Source organism: Engystomops pustulosus, chromosome 2, assembly GCF_040894005.1.
Source record: "Engystomops pustulosus chromosome 2, aEngPut4.maternal, whole genome shotgun sequence".
Lineage (NCBI taxonomy): Eukaryota > Metazoa > Chordata > Amphibia > Anura > Leptodactylidae > Engystomops > Engystomops pustulosus.
The window spans coordinates 149,877,339-149,899,870 of NC_092412.1; the positions used below are offsets into that span (position 1 = coordinate 149,877,339).

General features: G+C 38.5%; 1 protein-coding gene and 1 long non-coding RNA gene across 10 annotated transcripts in view; one reads left to right on the top strand and one right to left on the bottom strand.

Moving 5' to 3' along the window:
- The window catches only part of DLGAP3 (DLG associated protein 3), a 292,505-nt gene that overhangs the window by 268,360 nt on the left and 1,613 nt on the right, over positions 1-22,532 (top strand). For all 8 annotated transcript variants that reach the window (XM_072136868.1, XM_072136867.1, XM_072136866.1 and 5 more), the window contains 3 exons: positions 9,615-9,706; positions 18,630-18,773; positions 19,565-22,501. In XM_072136868.1, coding sequence (XP_071992969.1) covers positions 9,615-9,706; positions 18,630-18,773; positions 19,565-19,783 — 455 coding nt within the window. In that variant the 3' untranslated portion in view covers positions 19,784-22,501. The remainder of the gene's footprint in view (positions 1-9,614; positions 9,707-18,629; positions 18,774-19,564; positions 22,502-22,532) is intronic.
- LOC140118675 (uncharacterized) overlaps positions 905-22,532 on the bottom strand; it is a 34,693-nt gene continuing 13,065 nt past the window's right edge. For both annotated transcript variants that reach the window (XR_011853235.1, XR_011853236.1), the window contains exons 2-3: positions 18,656-18,737; positions 905-1,339 (exon numbers count right to left, since the gene is read on the bottom strand). This is a non-coding gene — a long non-coding RNA (uncharacterized lncRNA). The remainder of the gene's footprint in view (positions 1,340-18,655; positions 18,738-22,532) is intronic.

Here is a 22,532-nt window from a genome sequence, read left to right on the forward strand (position 1 = left end):
CCTTAAATTTGAAGTACTTACATTTATATAATGAAATGATAAAATTGTGCTCACAGCATCTAATAGGAGATTGGTATTCTATGTTAAAAGGACCTTGCCATTGAAATTAACCCACCCAAAATAAATAAGACATTGCCCTTTTCCCTAAATGGAGAAATCTCAGCATGCCTGTAATTTCATGTGATCAGATACATACATGGGTAGAGTTTGCAAATGTGAGGGGTTAAAGGACCTTAGATTACACCACCCTAGTCCATTACATGAAGTGCTGTATGTGGAGAATAGGCATGGAGTATGGGGAGGATCTGCTAAACTTGGTCTAGGAGGCCACCTCTCCTCTGACTTGCAGCTGTAGGCCAGGTAAGAGAACAATGTTGATTTTATGGGGAAGTGAGGGAGACAATTTCTAGCTAAAAAAGATGCTATTTAGCTAATAGGGCTCTATTGGAACCTGTTACTAGATGTATTTGTGAAAAATGTGATAGGTTCTTTAACCTTCAAAAAAAAATCCCAAATAAAACTTTTCCTTAGCTTTGCCTTTTTATGGAGGATGGAGGGAAAGTTTACGCTGTAAATTCTCAGGGAAAACCTTGAAGTTTTTGCAATAGAGTGCACTTTTATCTGATGATAACTGTGTTATTTTTTCAATAGGGAGTCTTGTCACTTCAGCTGATAATTTGTTTTTATCATGTTGAGAAGATAATGTATAATTGATGTAAATTCTTTTTTTCTAGTATTTCTGATATGATATAAACTCAAATTAATGTACTGAAATGTATTCAGTGCATTACCAGTAAATCTTTGAACTTTTTATTTAGTCCCTTTTTGATGTAATGCAAATTTAGAGCGATGTGATTATACATTTATAAGAAAAATGAGCCAGTGATTTGAAGTTTTTGGCAGTTCAACCTCATAAACAAAAGGTATACATTTTTTAATGCTGAATATGCAGAGGAGAGAGGTCTGTCATCAGGAATTTTAGAGACCCATACAAGAACATTTTGTGCTCCCCCAGCTCCTCCAATCCTTGGAAGACATTAAACCCTACACACATTTTTTCCCCTTTTGGCTAGAAGAATTTAACAGCTTCTTTTGACTGCATGTCTGACAACCCTACAAAACTAACACAGACACAGATATCACTTGCTTTTTAGTTCATGTCTGTTACATATTTGTCTTTAAAGCGGTGGCCTCTTCATCCCAGTGTACTCCTTATGGGTGATAAACCTCTCCTTAGGGTACAAATCCTTATGACGCCATATCCCAGCTGTGAATTATTGCTGTAGAATTTGTTGCCAAGATGTCTTCAATACCTTGCAGCACAACTTTAGACTGCAACCTTAAAAATAAAACACAGTCACTTTTTTTTGTCACATGGGTAATAATTATGCCTCACACAGTGCTTCTTCATAAAATATACCCATCAGAAGTCAAGTGATTATGCCTTGCCCCCTGCTTATATTATATATATACCCCTAACAAAATAACTGAGAATGCTGTGCCCCTAACCTATATCAAAAATACCTCTCCATAATTGATCATGCTCTGTCCCCCACATCTATCAAAAATATCCTTCTAAACACTTAAAAAAACCCAAGCTTTCCTGCATGGAAAGTAAATTACCTTAACTGTAAGAGTAGTAACCAGAGGTCTTTTACAGGCCAGGCTTAGCTAGAGCCACTTCAATTTGAAGAGTCTAAGGAATTGATGGCTTTAATTCTTTAACCCCTCAGAGGTAAAGCATAATTGTAAAATTAGCAGGTGTCAGAGTAAGGTATAAAGAAATTAACAAAGCCTGAGGAATGGCTTATGGCTACTAATTAGTAATAAGCATGTTGGGCAAAATTCCAGTTATGGTTATAGTGACCAAATACTGGGAAATATTGCAGTTCTGGACCCGGACTTCAGCACAAACTTTGGCCCAAACACAAACCCAATTGAATTCAATAGGGACCCAGATTTTAAAACCCAAAAATGGTTATAAAATAGAAGTAGTAATGGCTAGATGGCTGAAAGATACTTGAAATTGACCTATCCCAAATGGGCTAGTAAAAGCACTTAACATAATAACATAAATAAATAAAGACATAATTAAAAAATAATATCCAATATATAAATAAATAATGTTAATGTCAGTGTGCTAGAAGATGTTATGGGTAGTGCTGAATGGACCCAACCATGGGCGGAGGTAACGAGAATGACAGTGAAGGGCAGCTAGAAATGCTAAATAATTGACCTTTTCAAGGCAGTGTGAAGTACTGCGTGTGTATTCCACATGGAGAGGGCAGACAAAGTTAAGGCATTGGTCGATTTAAAAAAAAAAAACAAAACACTTTATTTAATCAAATACAATGAGTAATACACGCTAAGAGAAACACTAAAACAGAAGAGCATTCTCTATACAGACAAGTAAACATGCAGTAATATCTTCTTGAGAAAATTGACAGAAAACCTGTCATATCTCAAAAGAAAACAATTTAACCATATTGCCTGTTTCTCTGATCTAAACCTACTTTTCCATAGGAAGTGATAGAATTACACAACCAAACCCCAACCCCCACCCATCCTCCACCCACTGGCAGGCCCGCCGAAAAAAAAAAAAATACATTCTATTGCCATGAAGACCAGATCTTCTCCCATTTGTACTCTGTTCTTGTCATTTTGGACCTATTAAGTTCGTATTCTTTTATCTGCATTGTAAGTTTCCACCAAGTCTCCACTTTTGGAGGGAGTTTGGATCCCCATTTTCTAACTATAATTACCGTTGCTACATTGAGCAGCCTGCCGATCAATTTACCATATAGATTAATCATTTTTGGGTTATCTAGCAGACCAAAAATCACTGTATGAATGCTTAGGGGAAGATCAATCCTAAGGGTGTCATCCATTCTTCCAAATACTTCAATCCAGAAGTTTTTTATAAACGGGCAGTGCCATACCATATGTAGGAAGTCGGCGTCGGGCAGTTGACATTTTCAACACCTGGAGTCTGCCTTCAATTTCATTTTACACAAAGCTACTGGAGTATAATACACCTGGTGTAACACATTAAAATAAATTAACCTATGGTTTCAATTTAGTGAACAAAATTTAGTGTTCCTGTGAATTACTTTCCATTTTCCTTACTAAGTGCCCCAGTCATCTCTTCCCATCTATCTTTTGATTTATGTGTCATATTCCTCGAATAGCTATCCCTTAAAAATCTATATATTTTGGACGTACTTTTCTTATTGTTACCACCTGCTTTAACAAAACCAATACACTTATGTGAGTCCAGTTTCACTTTTATTCCGTGATTATTATATTTCATAACGTGCTTTAGTTGATAGTACCGTAACCATTCTACCGATTTTAGACCGTATAGCCTTTGCATCTGTGTAAGTGAAATGAATTGCCCGTCTATTATAATTTGTGATATATACCTAACCCCCATACCCCACCAAAGTTTCTGATCTGGTAAATCCCCTACTCCAGTTAGGTTTGCATTAAACCACAAAGGCGTGTCATTTAAAAAAAAAACGTGTATACCCAGTTTCTTTTTACTAGCACTCCATGCTTTTTTCAGGGCTCCTCCCATAATTTGGCTATGGTATATCTCGCCATCTAAAAGGGAGCCTTCCAGTAGTTCAAAAATGGACTCTACCTTACCTTGTGCCATATTCACTAATTTGACCATTAATGAGTTGTCCCTCCAATTTACTAGTCAACCAATTTGTGCTGCTAAATAGTAACCCCGAAAAAAGGGAAGGCCCAGACCCCCTTCACCTACTGGTTTATACAAGAAATCAATTTTGATCGTAATTTTTTTCCTTCCCCATATCAGACTGTTCAATATTGCTTCAATCATTCAAAACCTTCCGCTTCAACCCCATTCAAAACAGCAAGGTCATCTCAACCACAGGTAATAAAGCTGTCATAAGTGGTACCAAAAGCCTGAAATAATGGTACATCTCATGGCACCAACTCATAGAGAATTGCTGGTTTAAGTTCAAGTCTATATAATGTAAAATAAGTTAAGACAGAACATGAAAAACTGTTAAAAAATTACACAAATACACAACCCCCCCTCCCCTCACATATTTGGTATCGCTCTGTGCATTATAATCTGAATAATAAAACCAAATCCATATTGGACCCCGATTAATTCACTTGAAAGATGTTCTAAAAAGTGATAAAAAAAGAACTTGAAAACACATAAGTTCCAGCACAATCACTACATGTGAACACCATATATAATTTATTCAAATGAGTTTGAAAATAATATAGAAAATATATAAAAACATAATATACTGTTTATTCTTGAGTATAAACCGACCTGGGTGTAAGCCAAGGCACCTAATTTTACCTCGAAAAAATGGGAAAACACGATGACTCGAGGATAAGCCTAGGGTGGGAAATGCATCCGCTACTGTCTAATGAAATGTCCAGTAGTCTCCCCTCATTGATAAAATGTCCACTAGCCATATAATGTAAAATCTCAATACTGTTTTATGCAATATACCCCATATAGATTGATTCATTTCCGTATTTTTTTAAACAGACTCCTAATTTATTTACTGCCGATTATGAAGCTCCTTCTCCATTTGATTATATAAAGCTCCCATATACTGCCACAAACCCCCTCCAGAACAACTGTAAATATATGGCTAAAACATCCTAAATCCCTATTTCCCCTTTCCGACTAACAGATCTCCTCAACATTAAGCATTTCATAGCCATGCCATTTGTCACAGGGTACACATCAAAACTGATAGATGGACTTGAAAGCATGGGTAAGATAGGCAAAAATTGCTGTCGAGAATATATTTCCACCACTAAGGATGGTGTCTGATATCTCTCCTTGCCTATGGTTGCCGCCTCCTCCTCCCCTTCCCGTTCATCTGATTCCTCATCCAGTCAGTGACAGGCTGACTCCACCAGTTTTAGCACAGCCAAGGGTAAAACAGCAAGTGGCATTTCACCATCAATGACTAGGTCTCCATGAGGGCCAATTGTGGAATGCTGCACTGGTTCCAATAAGCCACCATTATGGTACTTGCTACCACTGCCATCCCCATCTCCTGCCTGCCTGAAAAGGTTCTGCAAGACATAATGGAGGATTTAATGGTTGTATAGGAGGAAGAAGAGGAGGAACACGTGGCAAGCCAGTCCACAAATGTCTCACAGTGTTGGTTTCTGGTCCAACAGCATATAGGTACTTTATTGTCCAGCCAGGGGACAGATTTGGAGATGGAGAAGGAAGAGGAGAAGGAAGAGTTATGCTCTCAGCAGAGAGAAACCCGGTATAGCTCACAAGTGTAATGGAGCATTGTTGTGGGATGTGAATGGGAAAGGAGGCATCTCTCAGGGACAGGTTTTTCCCATTGCATTTTTTAAGGTAGTAAGAGGAAAGGCCCTTTCCATCATGTAAGGCAGTGAGAGGAAGGGCCTGATTTTTCTTATATCCACCAGTGTCAATTACTAGGTGGCTACCTGCTGGATCAGTGCTATAAAAAGAAAATAATATCACTGATTCCACCACTGGAGCACATGATACGGAAATTAGAGAATGCACTGGTGATTGAGTTCCCATCTGACATTGAGGGCTCAGTGGCAGCAGGAGGCCGAGGAACAGGAAGTCACCAATGTAGCAGGGGTACCAGAAGGACCATGAAGGACAATCAGACAAAGAAGGCGTAGGATCCAATGAAGTTTTTAAGTGACTTTACAGTTAAAATGCCTTTAAAAAGTAAAAATTTGAGACTGTAATTTAACAATATTTCAGTAATAAAAATTCAGCTACCGATGTATGTCTATGTTGGATGAAATGAGTATAAAAATGCGGGTACTGTCACTTCACTATAGTACAATATAAGGATATAGATGAAATTAGTCACTGGTCCTATACCATAGTAGCATATCATATATTTTCTTCAGATTTACCTGAAAAAGGCAATTATTAACCCCTTCTGGTCTAAGCCATTGTACTTCGTCACACATTGTACTTCAAAGTAATAGAAACATTTTGATGATATCTTTTGTGTTTAGTTTTGAAAAAATGGAAATTCGGCAAAAAATTTCTAAAAATTATTCATTTTCAAAGTTCAAAATTTTCTGCTTTTCAGGCAGATAGTCATAGCACCCAAGTAACTTTATAACTAACATTTCCCAAATGTCTGCTTTATATAGGCATGGCTTTTTATGCATCCTCTCTCTTTTCTAGGTTGTTAGGAGGTTCAGAATTTTGGGTGCAATTTTTCTCATTTTTTCTCATCCGCCTCAACTCAATTTTTTTTTTTTACATTAAATTAATTTTGGCCAAAAATTAAACCGTCACAAAGTATTAAATGATAAAACTCTACCCCGTTTGATACCCAATTTCTCCCGAATATGAGGATTCCCCATATGTGTTGATTAACTGCTGTATGGGCACACGACCGGGCATAGAACAGAAGGAAGTTCCATTCAGAGCAGAACTGCATTGTTACATTTTACAGGCTATAAAATGTTTATCTTTTTGTAATTAGGACATATGGGGGATGAGATCCACTTTTCAGGTACATCATTTATTGCGGGTTCAATGGCTAATAATCAGATTTTATTAACTCTTTCTTGGTGGTGGTTAAAAAAATCATTTATTCTTGTTTATGGTTTTTAGCATTTTTTTTCCATAAGTTCACCCTACCATAAAAATAATGTGTTATCTTTATTCTATGGGTCATCACGATTACGGCGATGCCCCATTTATATGGCTTTTTTATGGTTAACTTGTTTTGCAGAATATAGAACTCATTTTGTGAGAAATTTGCTTGTTTTTGCATCTACATGTGTCAATGGGCATAACATTTATATTTTTTGCTTACAGAGCTGTTTTAGAGCTTATTTTTTGCGGGACAATCTATACTTTTTCTTGTTTTCATATCAGGGTAAATGTTACTTTTTCATCACTTTTTATGCTGTTTTTATGAGGTCAGATGTGAACATTTTATAATTGTTGTGTTTTGTATGCATTTTTTTCTGGTGGTCAACATACAGGTTCAGTGACAATTTTGTTTTATTGTACGGGTTGTTACGGACGCGGTGACACCCAATGTGTTATGTTTTTTTGGTGATTTTCAATTTTTTTTAATTGCCCTTTTTTAAAACTTTTTTTTACTGTTTTATTCTTTCCCAGGGTGGGACATGAACAATTGATCATTTGATCACTTGTTTATTGTAATATACTGCAATACTAATGTATTGGAACAACAGTTCCAACAAAAAGGCTATAATGCCTTTAATTCCTATATGCATATTATACCTTCAAGATTTTGATGGAGCAGCAAACAATACTGCAAAAGCACCTTTAAGATTTTGATGAAACACCAAACAGTACTGCAAAAGCACCTGTCGGATTTCAGCGCCTTTCACATTTTACAGCAACTGCAAATTATACAGCAACAGCGCCTTTCAGATTTTGATGCACCTGCAAACTATAATGCAACAACTATACTTATATTGTGCCTTTCAGATATTGCTAGATGATGCAGAAACTGCAAAGTATAATGCAACGGTGTATTCATATTTCAATGAAACTACAAACCAGATTTTATTTTAACAAAGATTTTTAGATTTTGATGCAACTATAAGTTATAATGCAAGAGCACTTTTCAAATTTTACTGGAACGGCAAACTGTACTATAACTGTGCCTTTCAGATTTTGATGCAACTGCAAACTACATTGTGAGAGTAGTTGGCAAACTATACAGCAACTGTATATGGAATGGCAAACTTGACTGATATTGTGCCTTTAAGATACGGCTGGACGATGCAGGAACTGCAAACTATAATGCAAAAGCTCCTTTCAGATTTTGATGGAGCTGCAAACGATACTGCCACAGCGCCTTTCTGATTTTGCTGCAACAGCAAACTATAATGTGAAAGTACCTTTCAGATTTTGATAGAGAGGCAAACTATGCTGCAACAGCACCTTTCAGATTTTGATGCAACTGCAAATTATGCCTTTAAGATATTTCTGGATGATGTTTTTAAATGCTCATAGTACTAAATCTAGTCCTGCACTATAGTAGCCGATCAGTAGATCAATTCAGTTCTTCACAGTGCCCTGGAAAAGGCAATCACTGGTATTTGTGAATTCTTGACCCTATGAACAGCAGCAACCTCCCTCTAAATTTGTCTCCTGTGTGTAATGGCAACTAGACATGTCTGTGGTTGCTAATAGGCTGCAAGGTGGCTGATTGGCTGTTTGGCAGTCAAAAAAAAAATCTTAGCATCTAAAAAATGTCCCCCTCTGGAGGTTGATGTCTGAACTGTAGTCTGCTGGCCTGCATAGCGAATACCGAAAAGCGAATAAACCATTTCTGTCTTCTACCTAGGGTCCCCAGGTGCCATCTCCCTAGTGACCTTGTCTTGCTGCCATGATTAGTGTAGGAGCAGGAGAAACTGCAGCAACATTGAAAGATGTTGCTGCAGACTCGAGACCCACGCCTGTTATATCTTTCGCCAGTGGGCTGATGGGATTGAGTTAATAGGTTTTTAGGGGCTGCATGTTGACCCCTTGGGAAAATATGGTTCTAAAGTGCTTTATCGAATCATTTTTCATAATTCAATATTAATACATTTTTATAACACCTGAGGTGTCAAAATGCTCCCCATACCAATTGAGAAGTTAATTGAGGAGTGTAGTTTACAAGCTGTAGTAATTTGTTGGTGGTTTACTACATTTTGTAAAATAATATTTTTTTATCTCTTTTAAAAATAAATGCAAAGCATATTGACCAGAAGTTACTTCTTCACAAAGTGAATGTACATACGTTTTGAGTCTTTTTTCGTCACTGTATCAACAAAAAAAAGTCTCAGAAAGTGTCATAAAATTTGTCACAAAGTAAATATTTTCAGAATCATTTGGGTAATGTACATCATTCCAAATTAAACACTAATCAACATATCATATGCTGGGCCAGCTAAAGAATCTATAAAACAAAAATATCACAGATACAGCTCCAGAATTGAGAACACAAAAACTGCCAAGAAAAAGCTGGGAATGTTGGGTTATATCTAGGTCTAGTTAACTACTAATTAATTAACTTAGATCATATGTTCTAACCATTTCTTTTCTCCTTTAGAGGTGAACAGATGACAAGGTAATTTTGTGACAGTGACAAAAACAACCGAACCAAACAACAGATGGAAGGGGCTGCTGCCGTATAAATGGATCTGTTCTGTGTCTTTGCTCTATATCAAATGTTGTGCTACTTTTGCAGTAAAGGTGATCTCACAGATGTGAACATAGCACAATGCTTGCCAGCCACACATGATTCTCCGTGTAATGGAAATTATATATAAAAATAAGAACTTACCATTACTGTTTATCAAGAGTTATACACACACAAGAAAAATGACAGTTTTATAATACATATTTGCAGACACACATAGATTCTGAGTATTTTCCAGATTCTACAGTTGCTAAGTACAGTTTTCTGTAATGAGATGTGTAAGCTTGAATTTAGATCTTCTAGTGAAGGCAAACAGCTATTGATTTTGTTAATCAGGAAGCTGAGGCTTATTAATATAAGAAAATCAACAGAAGAGATTGGATGCAGATTGTGATCTGAATTTGTGAACTTTGCTTACAGTTCTGGAGAAGATTCGTAGTGCAGTTGGTAGCTCTCAACTCCTGATGTCCCAAAAAGTTCAACAATTTTTCAGGCTTTGCCAGCAGAACATGGTAAGTCAAGATTTTATTAACTAGTACATTTTTCCTTTTAACATTGTGTCCTTTTATATATGTGTGTTGCTATGATACTCTAATACAGTGGTGGCGAACCTATGGCACGGGTGCCAGAGATAGCACTCAGAGCCCTTTCTGTGGGCACCCAGGCCTGCACCCCAACACAGAGTTTGCCAGATACGACTCAAGACTTTCTCCTGTGGTCCAATAGAGCCCAGTACGCGGCATGCTGAGCGCTATTTTAAAGTGACATCCTTCGCTGCCAGGACAGGAGGAGCGCGAAGGTGTGGATTGATATGGATTGTCATTTGAGCTCCTGTTTTGGGTCCCCTGGTTCTTCCTTTTCAGAGGACCCTGGAGGGAAGCTACAATCCAAATTTCTCCATCTTTCTATTGCTGAACTCAGGACACCAATACGATTAAAACCTATGATACAGCAGGGATCAATAAATTACTGCTTAAATTGTCATGTTGGCACTTTGCGACATACAAGTAGGTTTTGGTTGTAGCTTGGGCACTCTGTCTCCAAAAGGTTCGCCAATTGCCATCACTGCTCTAATAGATTAGAAAAAATGGACGCATTAATGTGAAACTGCTGTACAGATGTAGCACTGGTTATCATGATTGGCTGATCCCAGTGACAAAATTTGATAACTCAATCTGAAATACTGAAATACATCTGCAGTACTGAAATACATACATGGCATAAATAAGTTAGTGCACAGGTATTGCTAGTTAGGTACAGATGCACTGGTCCAAATGACCTAAGGTGAACTGTCTTTGCATGCAAGATAAAAAAGTGTCACTGTGCAGTGCCCAAATGTATAGGATAAGAGTAGTAGTACTGTGCTGTCCCCATGTATACAGGAGAAGAGTAATACTACTGTGCAGTGCCTGTTTAAACAGAAGAAAAACTGGACACTGCATTGCATAGATAATAAGGCTACATTCACCCTGTCCTATCTGTCCCTGGAATAAGGCACCATGCCCCATGCTTCCTCTCCCTGGCGCCAACGCATGCCCGCCGTGCTACACCACGACGGGCACACGTAAGTGTGAATGCAGCCTAAGAGTACAGGAAGTCTCTGGGCTATGCACAAGTTAGTTTCTGTAGGTTTGTTCTTAAATTTTATTTGTTTGTAAGTCAGACCTAATATATTTTGTAAGTGTTACTCCAGGCAATAGTCCTTGTTAAAATAGGATTTTCATAATTTCAGGATGTCATGGGAAAAAGAATTGATAATAAAGCTTTGTTGCAGACACCTCTAATTACTTTTATGTTATCAGTCTGGGGTTTACGTTCAGCTTCCAGAAACTATTGCCAGAGGTCACAGTGGGCAGAGAAATTTCTAACGAGGGACCGTCTGAAAGTCGGGTATTCATAAATCAGGAGCTGACTGTAGTAGTTTATATAGCATAAGGATAATAGTACTTCGGAATGATCATAACTAATGGATCAGAGTAGTAGTTATGTGCAGTGACCAGTTATATTGGAAAAAAGTATTGAACATGTCACCAATGTTTTCTAAAGAAATATATTTTTTGTAACAATCCCTCCAATCCACAGAGGTAAAGAAATCAAGCCATATATATCCATAAATTAAGATATGTACATTAATTAAGATACATGGAAAAAGTGTTAAACTCATGAAGAAAAAGAGGTAAAAAAAAGTAATGGAGAGTAAAGAAACCAGCTGAAATCCATCAGTAATAAAAAAGCAATCCTGACACTTAGCAAAAAATAATATCAGTTGGTTAAACTGATGGTCTATAAAAATATGTCTTATTACCTTGTTTACCTTGATTATCTCATCAAGTTGCTACACAAGAAACATCCCATGATGGGTAAATCTAATGAGCTGTCTCGAGATCTTTGCAACATTATTATTGAAAAAACATACAGAGGCATTGGTTGCAGAAGAATTTCTAAACTACTAAAGCTCCCAGTGAGTATTGTTGGGGCCATAATCCAGAAGAGTGTTTGGGTAGAAGAATGGGAAGAATGGGTGGAAGATATCCCATCCCATGGCGCTCCCTATTCATGAACACTCTGTGCCATAAACCTCTTTGGACCAGAGGTATTAGAGGTGTTTCTCCCATATTGCACCAGATGTTCTTGGTGTGGGGGCGAGAGTTCACTCTTACTACTACACCTTTGGATTTGACAAGTATACCCAGGCAAAATGGGTTAACCTATTTTGGTTGTTTTGCTATGAAACGGTTATTAAACAGTGCCTATTATTTACTTTTAATACATATGTAATATATAATATATTACATTATGATATTATATTACGATGATATATTTTTATAAATTACAAATAGATTATTTTGGCCGCATTTTAATAATATAACTAGAGGTGAACAAGTCTATTTGTAGAATTAGCAGTTTTCTTTGGACCAAATCAAATCTGAATATCTTCTGATTTGTTTTGGACAAATCTTGCAAAATGGTGGCTAACTCTGTTTTATTGAAGTTTGAAACAAAGCTAAAAGCAGCAAGGAAGAGGCCCCCACCCTACCACAAGACTAAGAAAGGAATTGAAGGGAGTTGCAATGATTGACTAACAGGGAGCCTCTATGAGTGTGAATAATCAGTGTGGACTAGGCATACAGTTTATTGCATTGGTGCAAAAAGAAAGGGAGGGGAACTTCACTTTCTGTCATGAAAAACTGTAACAAACTTGCTGAAGCTTTTGCCCAGCAAGTTTCTGTCTCCAGCGTGCCTGACAAGAAGGCTCATTTCACCCCCAGCAGAGTCACGCAATTCCTGGCAGAAGTGAGAGCTGTAGTAGCAGCCAGTTCATCCTATACTCATCCTGATAGAGAAGTTGTTTAATGCCCTACAACAGGCTCAGGCAAGTTAGCAAACCCAGTACACTTTACTCAAGGACAATGTGGTTTGCAAAAACTTGTGTTGCACTCCTGGGCAGGCAAATTGTAACAGTAGCCTGAACTGGCCCACTATAATCTTGGTCTTCTTTCCTGACCAGCCTCCATTATATGTTGGCAATATTTTATTTTTTTTCATGCTGCCAAATTTATATACCACGTATCAGCTCCTGCTTTTTTTTCTGCCACTACCATCGCCATTACAAGTGCTGCTGATTCCCATTGCATCAAATCCCATCCTACTGCGACACCAGGTTGCTACCACTGTTACCAGGGCCAATTCTAGCCTTTTTGCTGCCTGAGGAGAAAAATTAAAATGCAACCCCCCTCCCCCAAGCAGCCTACCCTTGATCCCCTGCTATATGTGCCATCAAATATATTGACAAGTCTTAAAAAGGGGCCAACACCTTCATCAGAAAATATTGAAATTTGATAACTTCACCAGAGTCTTACACAGACTGACTCTGTATCACACATTAATAGATCAGTCAGTGCCACAGACATTAGTGGCAAATAGTACCTTATAGATGACGATCTTCTCAATCAGGAAGAGGATTTCATCATGACTTCTACCGACCATTACTGCTGATACCATCCCTAGATGTCTTCAGCTCTGTGCAGCACATCTCTACACTGGGACTGTATAAATACCACAGTGACTTACAGTATAATGTCGGCCAGATAACAACATTGGAATACTTAATAGATATATAACCCTCACAACACTACTGACCTCACTGCCTGCCACGTAAAAACATTTGATAGTCCTGTATATACGTATAGTCCCCTTAAATTAAATGTAGCATGTACACTACCCCCACTTATTATATACTGAAACCCCTGTAGTGATTAAATACCGGATCCCACCATAATGAAGAGCATTTGTATTTTGTTTTGAAACCCAGTATATGCGCATCAAGCAACACGTCACAAAATTCATGCGTGTACATTATATATATATATACATTATATATATATATACACTTACCGGCCACTTTATTAGGTACACCTATCCAACTGCTCGTTAACACTTAATTTCTAATCAGCCAATCACATGGCGGCATTTTGTCTTGACCATGTCTACATGCCTATCTCCTGCAGTTCAAACCGAGCATCAGTATGGGGAAGAAAGGTGATTTGAGTGCCTTTGAACGTGGCATGGTTGTTGGTGCCAGAAGGGCTGGTCTGAGTATTTCAGAAACTGCTGATCTACTGGGATTTTCACGCACAACCATCTCTAGGGTTTACAGAGAATGGTCCAAAAAAGAAAAAACATCCAGTGAGCAGCAGTTCTGTGGGCAGAAATGCCTTGTTGGTGGAACGGGAGATTCGCATCATGGATGTGCAGCTGACAAATCTGCGGCAACTGTGTGATGCCATCATGTCAATATGGACCAAAATCTCTGAGGAATGCTTCCAGCACCTTGTTGAATCTATGCCACAAAGAATTGAGGCAGTTCTGAAGGCAAAAGGGGGTCCAACCCGTTACTAGGTGTACCTAATAAAGTGGCCAGTGAGTGTATATTAGCAAACAAGTGTATTATTTATTAATAAATGAAAAAAGTATTAATGTTCATTTACATCACAATTTAGCTGTTGTTATGAAGGTATGTACTGTATATTGTACAGGGGGTATTTTAGTATTAAAACATAACTTTTATTGTATATATAATATAGCAGATGTGTGCCACTTGCTGTTCTTAGATCAGTCGCAGTTCCAGCTTCTCCTGATGTTGGATCAGTATAGTGATTAAAGCTTCAGCCACCACAAATTTAACAAAATGTTTAAAATCATGCTGGATCCACAATTGATCAATATTGACAAATGTTAGTGACCTGGTTCTTTTGGGGGTTACAAAGACCCCTGCTCTGATGCCAAACTATTGGCTGGGCAGGTCATCTTGCACAGGGCAAACTTGGTCAATTGCGGCCACAGTTCAATTTTAAATGCCAAGATGGTATCTTGGATGTAGAATGAAATGGTGCACTCCAATTAGACCAACACCCTGCTGCTTCCAGTTCAGCTTTATGCCATGCAGCTAGTCAATTTCCTCTGTTTGTAGGTAGAGGAAAGTGCTCATCTGTGATTGGAGACTCAAGTTCCTGCTGCTGCTCAAGGAGTCAATACTGCTCCGGCAGGGGTACATGGCCACAGGTCCATACCTGTGAGACTTCTTTTTCCCAGGCGAGCCAAGTGAAGTGCTGTGTGACATCTTTGTGTCATGCATTGATGGTACACCAGAGGATCACTCCAAACCTTGCCTACAGTGCATGATGAGGACACGGTGGAGGATGAGTAGACAGTGGAGCTTATGGACGCTGGAGATGCAGATAAAGAACGCATTGGGTTTCCATAATTACCGCTCTTAATGTTGGGGATGGGATGAACTGTGCCAGACAGGCTGAAACGCTGGATTATCTTCTGCTTCACAAACTTATGAATGGCTGGCACAGCTTTGGAAGAGAAGTAATGGGTTTTGGACTTTCCATATTGGCTTGACACAAGCTATCAGTTGTTGGAAAGGTGCAACACATGAAAAGGGAGCGGCCAGTTGTTCTCTCAGCTCCTCCGCTATTAGATGCATACTATTGTTTCCCAGTACTTGCCTTGGTGACTGATTTTTATTTTTTTCCATAAACAATTGTAACAAGCAGATGATGCAGTGTAGTTTACTCTAACTGAAGGGGTAGGGTAAAACCAATATAATATTAATTCACAAGCAATTCTAAAAAGTGTAGTGTAATTCACGGCAACTGTAAAGCAAAGTGACCCCAAAATAATATTATTCCACAAACATTTGCAGCTTACCAGATTGCAGTTTGGTAAACACTAACATAAGGGGAAGATGACCCCAAAATATTATGTCATGTGTACAAAAAATTTATGTCATATGTACAAATAAAATCAGATGGCAGATGATAAAAATGCACAAGGCACAGGGATGACAACCCAACAGAAGCAAGCAGGGTGTGATCAAAGTTTGGATGGAATTCACTTCCCTCATCTCTACTGTTTACCATAGTATGATAATGCAGCTTCACTACATTTTATATGAGAAAAAGGGGCATATTTATCAGGCCCTGAAATAATCGCAAATGCTAGCCTATTGCCAGCACTTGCAACTATTTAGCCCTCTCCGCCACCTTCAAGCCAGTGGGGCGTGAGGGGGGGAATTGCGGCTGGCCGGGCGGAGGGCACGACCGGCCAGGAGTGGGCCGGTGGGGGCGTTACTGTCCCTGCGCTGGCACACTTGCTGCCGGTGGCGACTTTTAAGTAAGTTGCCCTGCCTGGCATAGAATAAATGTGGCATGGCATCCTGCCCGGATACATCACGAGGCGACTATGCATAAACGCCAGTGTATGATAATTGTCCCCCAATGTGTTTATTATATGATTCAGTGGAAGGATGCTTTTTGTGCATTCCTGGAACAAAAAACAAACAGAAATAAACAATAAGACGTGAACAAAGCTTAATGAGAGCTGACAGTTCCACTTTAGTATGGATATATGATGAATACAGATGTCTGGTTTTGCACATTGTTTGGTAAATGAAGGTGAATGGAAAAAAATCTACTTGATTGCTTATGCACGTAAACTTTGTCTGTCTATTTATGGCACGGAGTGCAGTATTACTTTTTACAGCTTTTTCCAACAACCATTTTGTCTCTGTCATGAAAATAATTTAGTTCCAATTGAAAGAAATCTTCTCCACTCATTCTTGCTTCTTAAGGCTTATTTAGGCATGCATGTCCATTTATTTATATGGAAATCCATTTGTATATTTGTATTATGTCTGTTTGTACATATTTTTATTTGTTACTTTGATTTCTTTTAAACACATCTTGGTTTTTCCCATTGTTGTCTAGCAATAGATCCATGCAAATGGACAGCTGGTAGATGTCATCACTGCTCTCAGCTTTTATTGAAGACCCATTGACCTGAGGGTTACGTCTACAAATCAGCAAGGCAGTGCATGCATTTGTGTGGCATTTTTTTGTGAATAAAAGTACCGGTATATGATGGCACTTTAACCCCTTAAATGTCCATTTTACACCTCCCTGATATGGCCCTTTTTAAAAAATCTGATGTGTCAATTTATGTGGTAATAACTTCAGAAGACTTTAACATATCCAGTTGTTTTTGAGAAGTTTTTTGTGACACATTGGGGCTTATTAACTAAGTGTTGCGGATTGCTCTTCCTTCGGACTGTTCGCCATTTTTGAGATTTGCACAGGTATTTAACAGGTGTCTGCACCGGGATTCTGTCGCATACGACTGGTTTTTGGCACAGCTAAACAGGCACAGGGTGGCACTTGAAAGGCAAAGAGAACTGTTCAGTTTTTTTAAGGACAAATATGGCTGAAATACTTTTCATGTGTCAGGATGCATTTAGAAAGCCCTAGTGGTACCAAAACAGAGACATCATTTTGGAAAGTACACCATTTGATATAGCTGATAAGAGTTGTAAAGTACCATCTGTATAATGTGCACTGCCAGCTTTTTATACTAGATCCTTGTTTTCTGTAAGGCACTATATGGTTTTAGCACCTAATTTGATCGATCAAACCCACCCATGTATTTATTGTAAGCTAGGATGCCGTCTAGCTTGGGGACAGTGGTGGTGGTACCTCGTACAGGGATGAGGGTGCTGCAGTCTCCAATTGTGAATTGTGGTCTCCATGAGTGCCTTGTTATCTAGCCGTGAGTGCACTAGATCCCAAACAATTTTTCCACTAACTCCTAGGACAGGAGGGAATTCTTGGGGGGGGGGGGGGGGTCAATTCTAGTGCCGTAACTTCAGTAAAAAACAAAATAATATTAGCTGAAAACAGAAATTTGAGTTAGCAATTGTTTGCTCTCAGTTGTTTATAATTACTCAGCTACAATTTATACTTTATTATTAGCCGGGGAAGTTTCTTGTAAGGCCGTCATTACCATTTGATGGGTTATAAGGGTATTAGAGGTACTGTATCTCCAATGTTTCAGCCAGGTGTTGACTCCCATTGCAACCATTGCCAATGGTCTGGTCCTAGCCGAAGCGCCTGCATTATCACTGTGCTCTATTATCATGCAATTCTTATGAAGAATACCCGCTCCTTTTGTGTACTATTACAGAAAATTGCAGGATGGAAATAACTATATTTGACAACTGTATCATCATACAAGTTATAATTAGGTTACCAGAAAAACACACCAGTTCTGACTTCATACAAATTCAAGTACAAACCTAAATAACCTATCTGATATGTAACCCGGAGACTGCCTGTATTGGGTTATTAATACAAATAAGCAAAGTAAGATTTGAAAGATTCAATTCAGGTACAGATCTATTTGGTGTGGCCCAATGTTGCTTTGATTGTCCTGGATATTGGAATCTAACCCTCTCCAGTCCTCTAAAACAAGGCCCAATCCCATTTTGTTCATGTTTTACAATGTTCTTTATTTGTGGTTTTCATTTAAATTATATTAATGCAATCCTAACAAATTAAGTGCAATTGGACAATAATGGAAGACATCAAAAGTCTATTGAAATCAATGGACATTTTAACATATCCATTAGTCTTTTGTTATCGTGTTATATACAAGATTGGTCAGTAGCAAATTATAACATATTCAGATTCAATTTGGTCTCTGAAAATAACCAGATTTGTCCTGAATCTAAAAATCAAAAAAATAGATGTGCTCATCCCTATTTATAGTAAATCAGTCTCTGAGTATGTTCGCCAGAAAGCAATTTGTGCCAGGTTGGAACTGGTGAAGATTTCAGCTATAGTCTCCACCATTAGAAAATACTTCAGATCTTGTTTTCTTTTTTGAATTTGCCATTAACATTATCAAGTAGATAGGTTAGTAGTATATTCTGTATGTATACACAAAATGAAGCTATAATGAAATATTGTAGGGTTAGGACACTTATAGCATCATGTAGCTCTCTGCAGTAGGCTTGAAAGAAACCACTAAATAAGTTAGTAATTATTTAACATTCATTGGAAACTTTCAGTTATTTACTTTGTAACTTTTTTGCAGGATCCCACCTCTTTTCCCCTACCCACCTCTCAAGACTTGGCTGGTTTCTGGGACCTTCTTCAGTTATCCTTTGAGGATGTAGGCATAAAATTTGCAGAGTTGCAGCAGCTAAAAGACAATGGTTGGAAATTACTGGAGTGCAAGGTATGGAACGTTGGAACTGTAACACAAAGGCTGCCTACAGACAGTGACCCACGTTTATCAAAATTAGTGCAGTCTGTACTATGAGCAATTTGCCTGTTGAGTGTGCAGAGTAATCAAACTAGCACACAGTCTTCATTAATCTGGCGCCCCTGCACTACTCGGGAAGAGTGCACCATTTTGTCTAGATTTTCTCTATGTTATATTGGGCGTGTGCCTGTTAGGATAACATTGCAGCCTGGTGTGGAAATTTCAACTGATTTAAAAAAGACACAAAGTTGGTTGTCCTGCTTCTCCCTGCCAGGTTCGCCAAGGCAAGCTTTTGCACACTTTTTAATGTCTTTTTTTGGGCAATAAAACTAGCTTTAGTCAAACAGCTGGATTCAGTAGATAAATGAAGCAAATCCATCCAAAAGCTGTGTTCCAAGCGTAAAAAAAGTCGCTGAAAAATGTGCAAATTCACAACTAGACTCTTTCATGCTAAGTAAAAACAGTAAATCTCTCCCATTGGTCCCATTTATATGCTTTGAGTCTTGTAACTTGTAACCTCAATGCAATTCAGCATGTACTTTTCTGTGTTTTTTTAACCAAGCTGGTCTAATTATTTACAACAGAATGTTTTTATCTGTATATTTTATGTTTGTGTTTAATGTATATTTCCCCATTTTATGAAATATTTTTTATATGTCAAACTCCAATCTGTAGGATATTTTAACTTATGGTTTTTTAAATGTACTGTACAATTACATAACAACATGAATTATGTTCATTGGAATGCATTTTGCAATTTTTAGGAGGAGAAGAATCTTCCACCTCCCATACCAAAGAAGCCACTCCGGCAGAAGGTACATCCAGTCAAAGATCGTTCTTTGGATTCTGTTGACCGCCAGAGGCAAGAGGCCAGGAAAAGGCTATTGGCAGCTAAACGTGCTGCCTCTTACAGGCATAACTCTGCCACAGAGAGTGCTGACAGCATAGAGATTTACATCCCTGAAGCCCAGACTCGACTGTGAAGAGGACAATGTACACTTACCTTTTGTATGCGCTGTATATAATGATATACATATATACATAATATATTTAGAGATTATTCTAAGAAAAAAAAAATGCTGAAAAAATGACCACAGCTGTGTAATTATGGGGAGGCCCCTCTAACTCATACCAAACTAACATTTCATCGAAATCCCTCCCCTTTAAAGGGCAGAGCTAGTTAACCAATCAGTGCTGTCTCCATTGCAGAGGCTGGAGAGAATCACTTACACCTCTAGCCTCATTCCTAACCCCTCTACCCTAAAGTCATATGTAGCTTAAAAAAAGCATGCTGCATTGTGTAGCAGTACTGAGTATGACCACAAGTAATCACTGTGTCAAAGTCTTTTTTGTAGCTCCTTTTAGAGCTATGTTTTAAAGCACCCTGATGTGAGTGAGGCGTTTAATGTCTGGAGGAAACCAAACTAGAAGAGATATTTTCAATAATTTTCATTTGTATGAGGAAAATCCTATTTTTTAGATACAAGGAAATACTCTGTATTGACTTGCAATGCAGTGCGTTTAATGTGTGCTAGGTAGGTAGTGTATATTTATTCCATGAACCTGCTATGTACCATGGTCCATGCATGTAAGAGAATACGAGTCACTCACCACTGTTGGGGGAAAAAAAACATACACCTGTAGGTTATAAGGGAAATACTAATAATTATTGTAATCTTCTCATTACTTACATATATTCTCGCAAGAAATATTAGTTTTAGATTGATGGTGTATAAAGTATAGTATTTAACAGAGATTCTTCATTTTTATAAAAATGGCTTGTTGTGACTATCCAAGTAGACATGAATGAAAGGCATTTGCATTATTTCTACCATTGATTTCTTTTATGTAGCTCTTGGCACAAAACCCATAGAAGATTAAAGTAGTAGCATTTCCAGTTGCAGCAAAAAAAGGTCTGCAAATGGCTTTTTCTGCTGCAGCATTTAACTCTGATTTCCCTGCAATAAGGATGGGAGGGCCAGTCATACCAGATAATTTGTTTTCCACTCCCTTATTGGGAATTTTTTATATTTCTTTCTCAGTGTTGGTAAATTGCTGCAGAGCCTGTAATTTAAACTGGGCCCGCATTGGGGAGGGCATACGTTCTAATGAAAAATATATAAAGAAAACTTCCATTTGTATTCCCCATAGATCAGTTATTTCTATCCTTATTCTCAAAAACGACTATTTTGTTGCAACACAAAACTAGAGAGGAGGGGTAGAATGTGCAGTAGGCTGGCACAGAGCTTTGTGTGCACTGCCTATAGCTTTTACCTGTTCAGGCTATAGAGCTATTCTATGCCAGGTCAGACCTAGCGTAGAAGAGTTCTGACGGTGCAGCACAACCCGGTGCAGCAGATCCACCTGCCCAGATTTATCAGGAGGCCAAAACCTCTTGAAAGATCAGGTGAGCGCTAGGGGTGGGGCCAACATAATACGTATGATACATGTGCCCCTGAGTTTACATCCACACAGGATTGCCCTGTTGCTGCATATCTATCTTAGAAATTCAGAGGTGGGTGTGTTTGAAAAAAATGTTGTAAAACCCAAGGCCCAAATTGACATGCCACAGCTTGACAATGTGGTTAATTTGCGCTGTGGGTTAACGCACGTGGGTGAGGTCTGATAAAATGTCATCTTTAAGTAGTCCCCAGCAGACTGAGCAAACCTGTTGCAAAAGTCCAGTGTGAATGTATTCTAAGTTAACATTCATACAGGGCATAATTATTTTTTTCTGTGTCGGAAATTGACAGCATTTGTGCCTCAATTTTGCAACACCATACATATGTAGCAGTTACGAAATTCTTCCCTCAGGAGAGTTTATTCCACATTTTCTCGCGAAGCATGTGAACATTTCTTAAAATCTCATCCATTTTGCTGATACTAGCAAGTGCATCAAATAGCCAGATTGAATGTAGCCCTGGTGAATTCACCTGAAAGAAGCCACAACATGAATACAAATGGTGAAATATTAATTAAAACATAGCTTTTAATGTAGAAAAATGTTTATTAAAAAGGGAGACAAACACAATGGGGCACATTTACTTACCCGTCCTGTTGACGCCGCCGATCCTGAATGTCCGACGAGGATTCGGAGCTGCGGCGATTCACTAAGATCGTGCGTCCAATTTCCTGCATGTGTCGCTTCCCCGCTGAAGTACGCCGGAGTTCACCTTCTTCTTCCTGGTGCATGTAAGTGCTGCTCTTGCGACAAAATTTTGAAAGTTAAATTCTGTGTTTTGTCCGAATCAATCGGATTGTCCGACGGCACCCCCTGATTTGTGTCGCATGCAAGCCGGCGCTAATGCACCACAATCCGAACGCGTGCGCTCAAACCCCGGGCAATTCAGCGCAAACGGAAAAATCCGCAAAACCCAACGGAAATGCCTCCAACGGACTTACTAAATGTGCCCAAATGACTTTATATATAAATAATAAACACAGTAATGCCATCCCCAGGGTGGTATGCTCCAAGGCCCAAACACTTGTCCGTGATCACGATAGGTAGTGGTCAGCCTGCAAGTTCTTCAATGTGTGTACAAGAGAGCAAACTTGCAGAATACAAGTGTTAATAATGCACTGAAACAGAAAAGTATCTTTAAAAGGTATATATAGAGGAAACTAGGTACTCTATAGCCAGTTACGACAACAAAGTAAGGGTGATATAGGGTACCTGCTAGTTTATAGGTAACAACTATTAGGCCCCTTCTACACTAGCGAGTGTGATGCGAT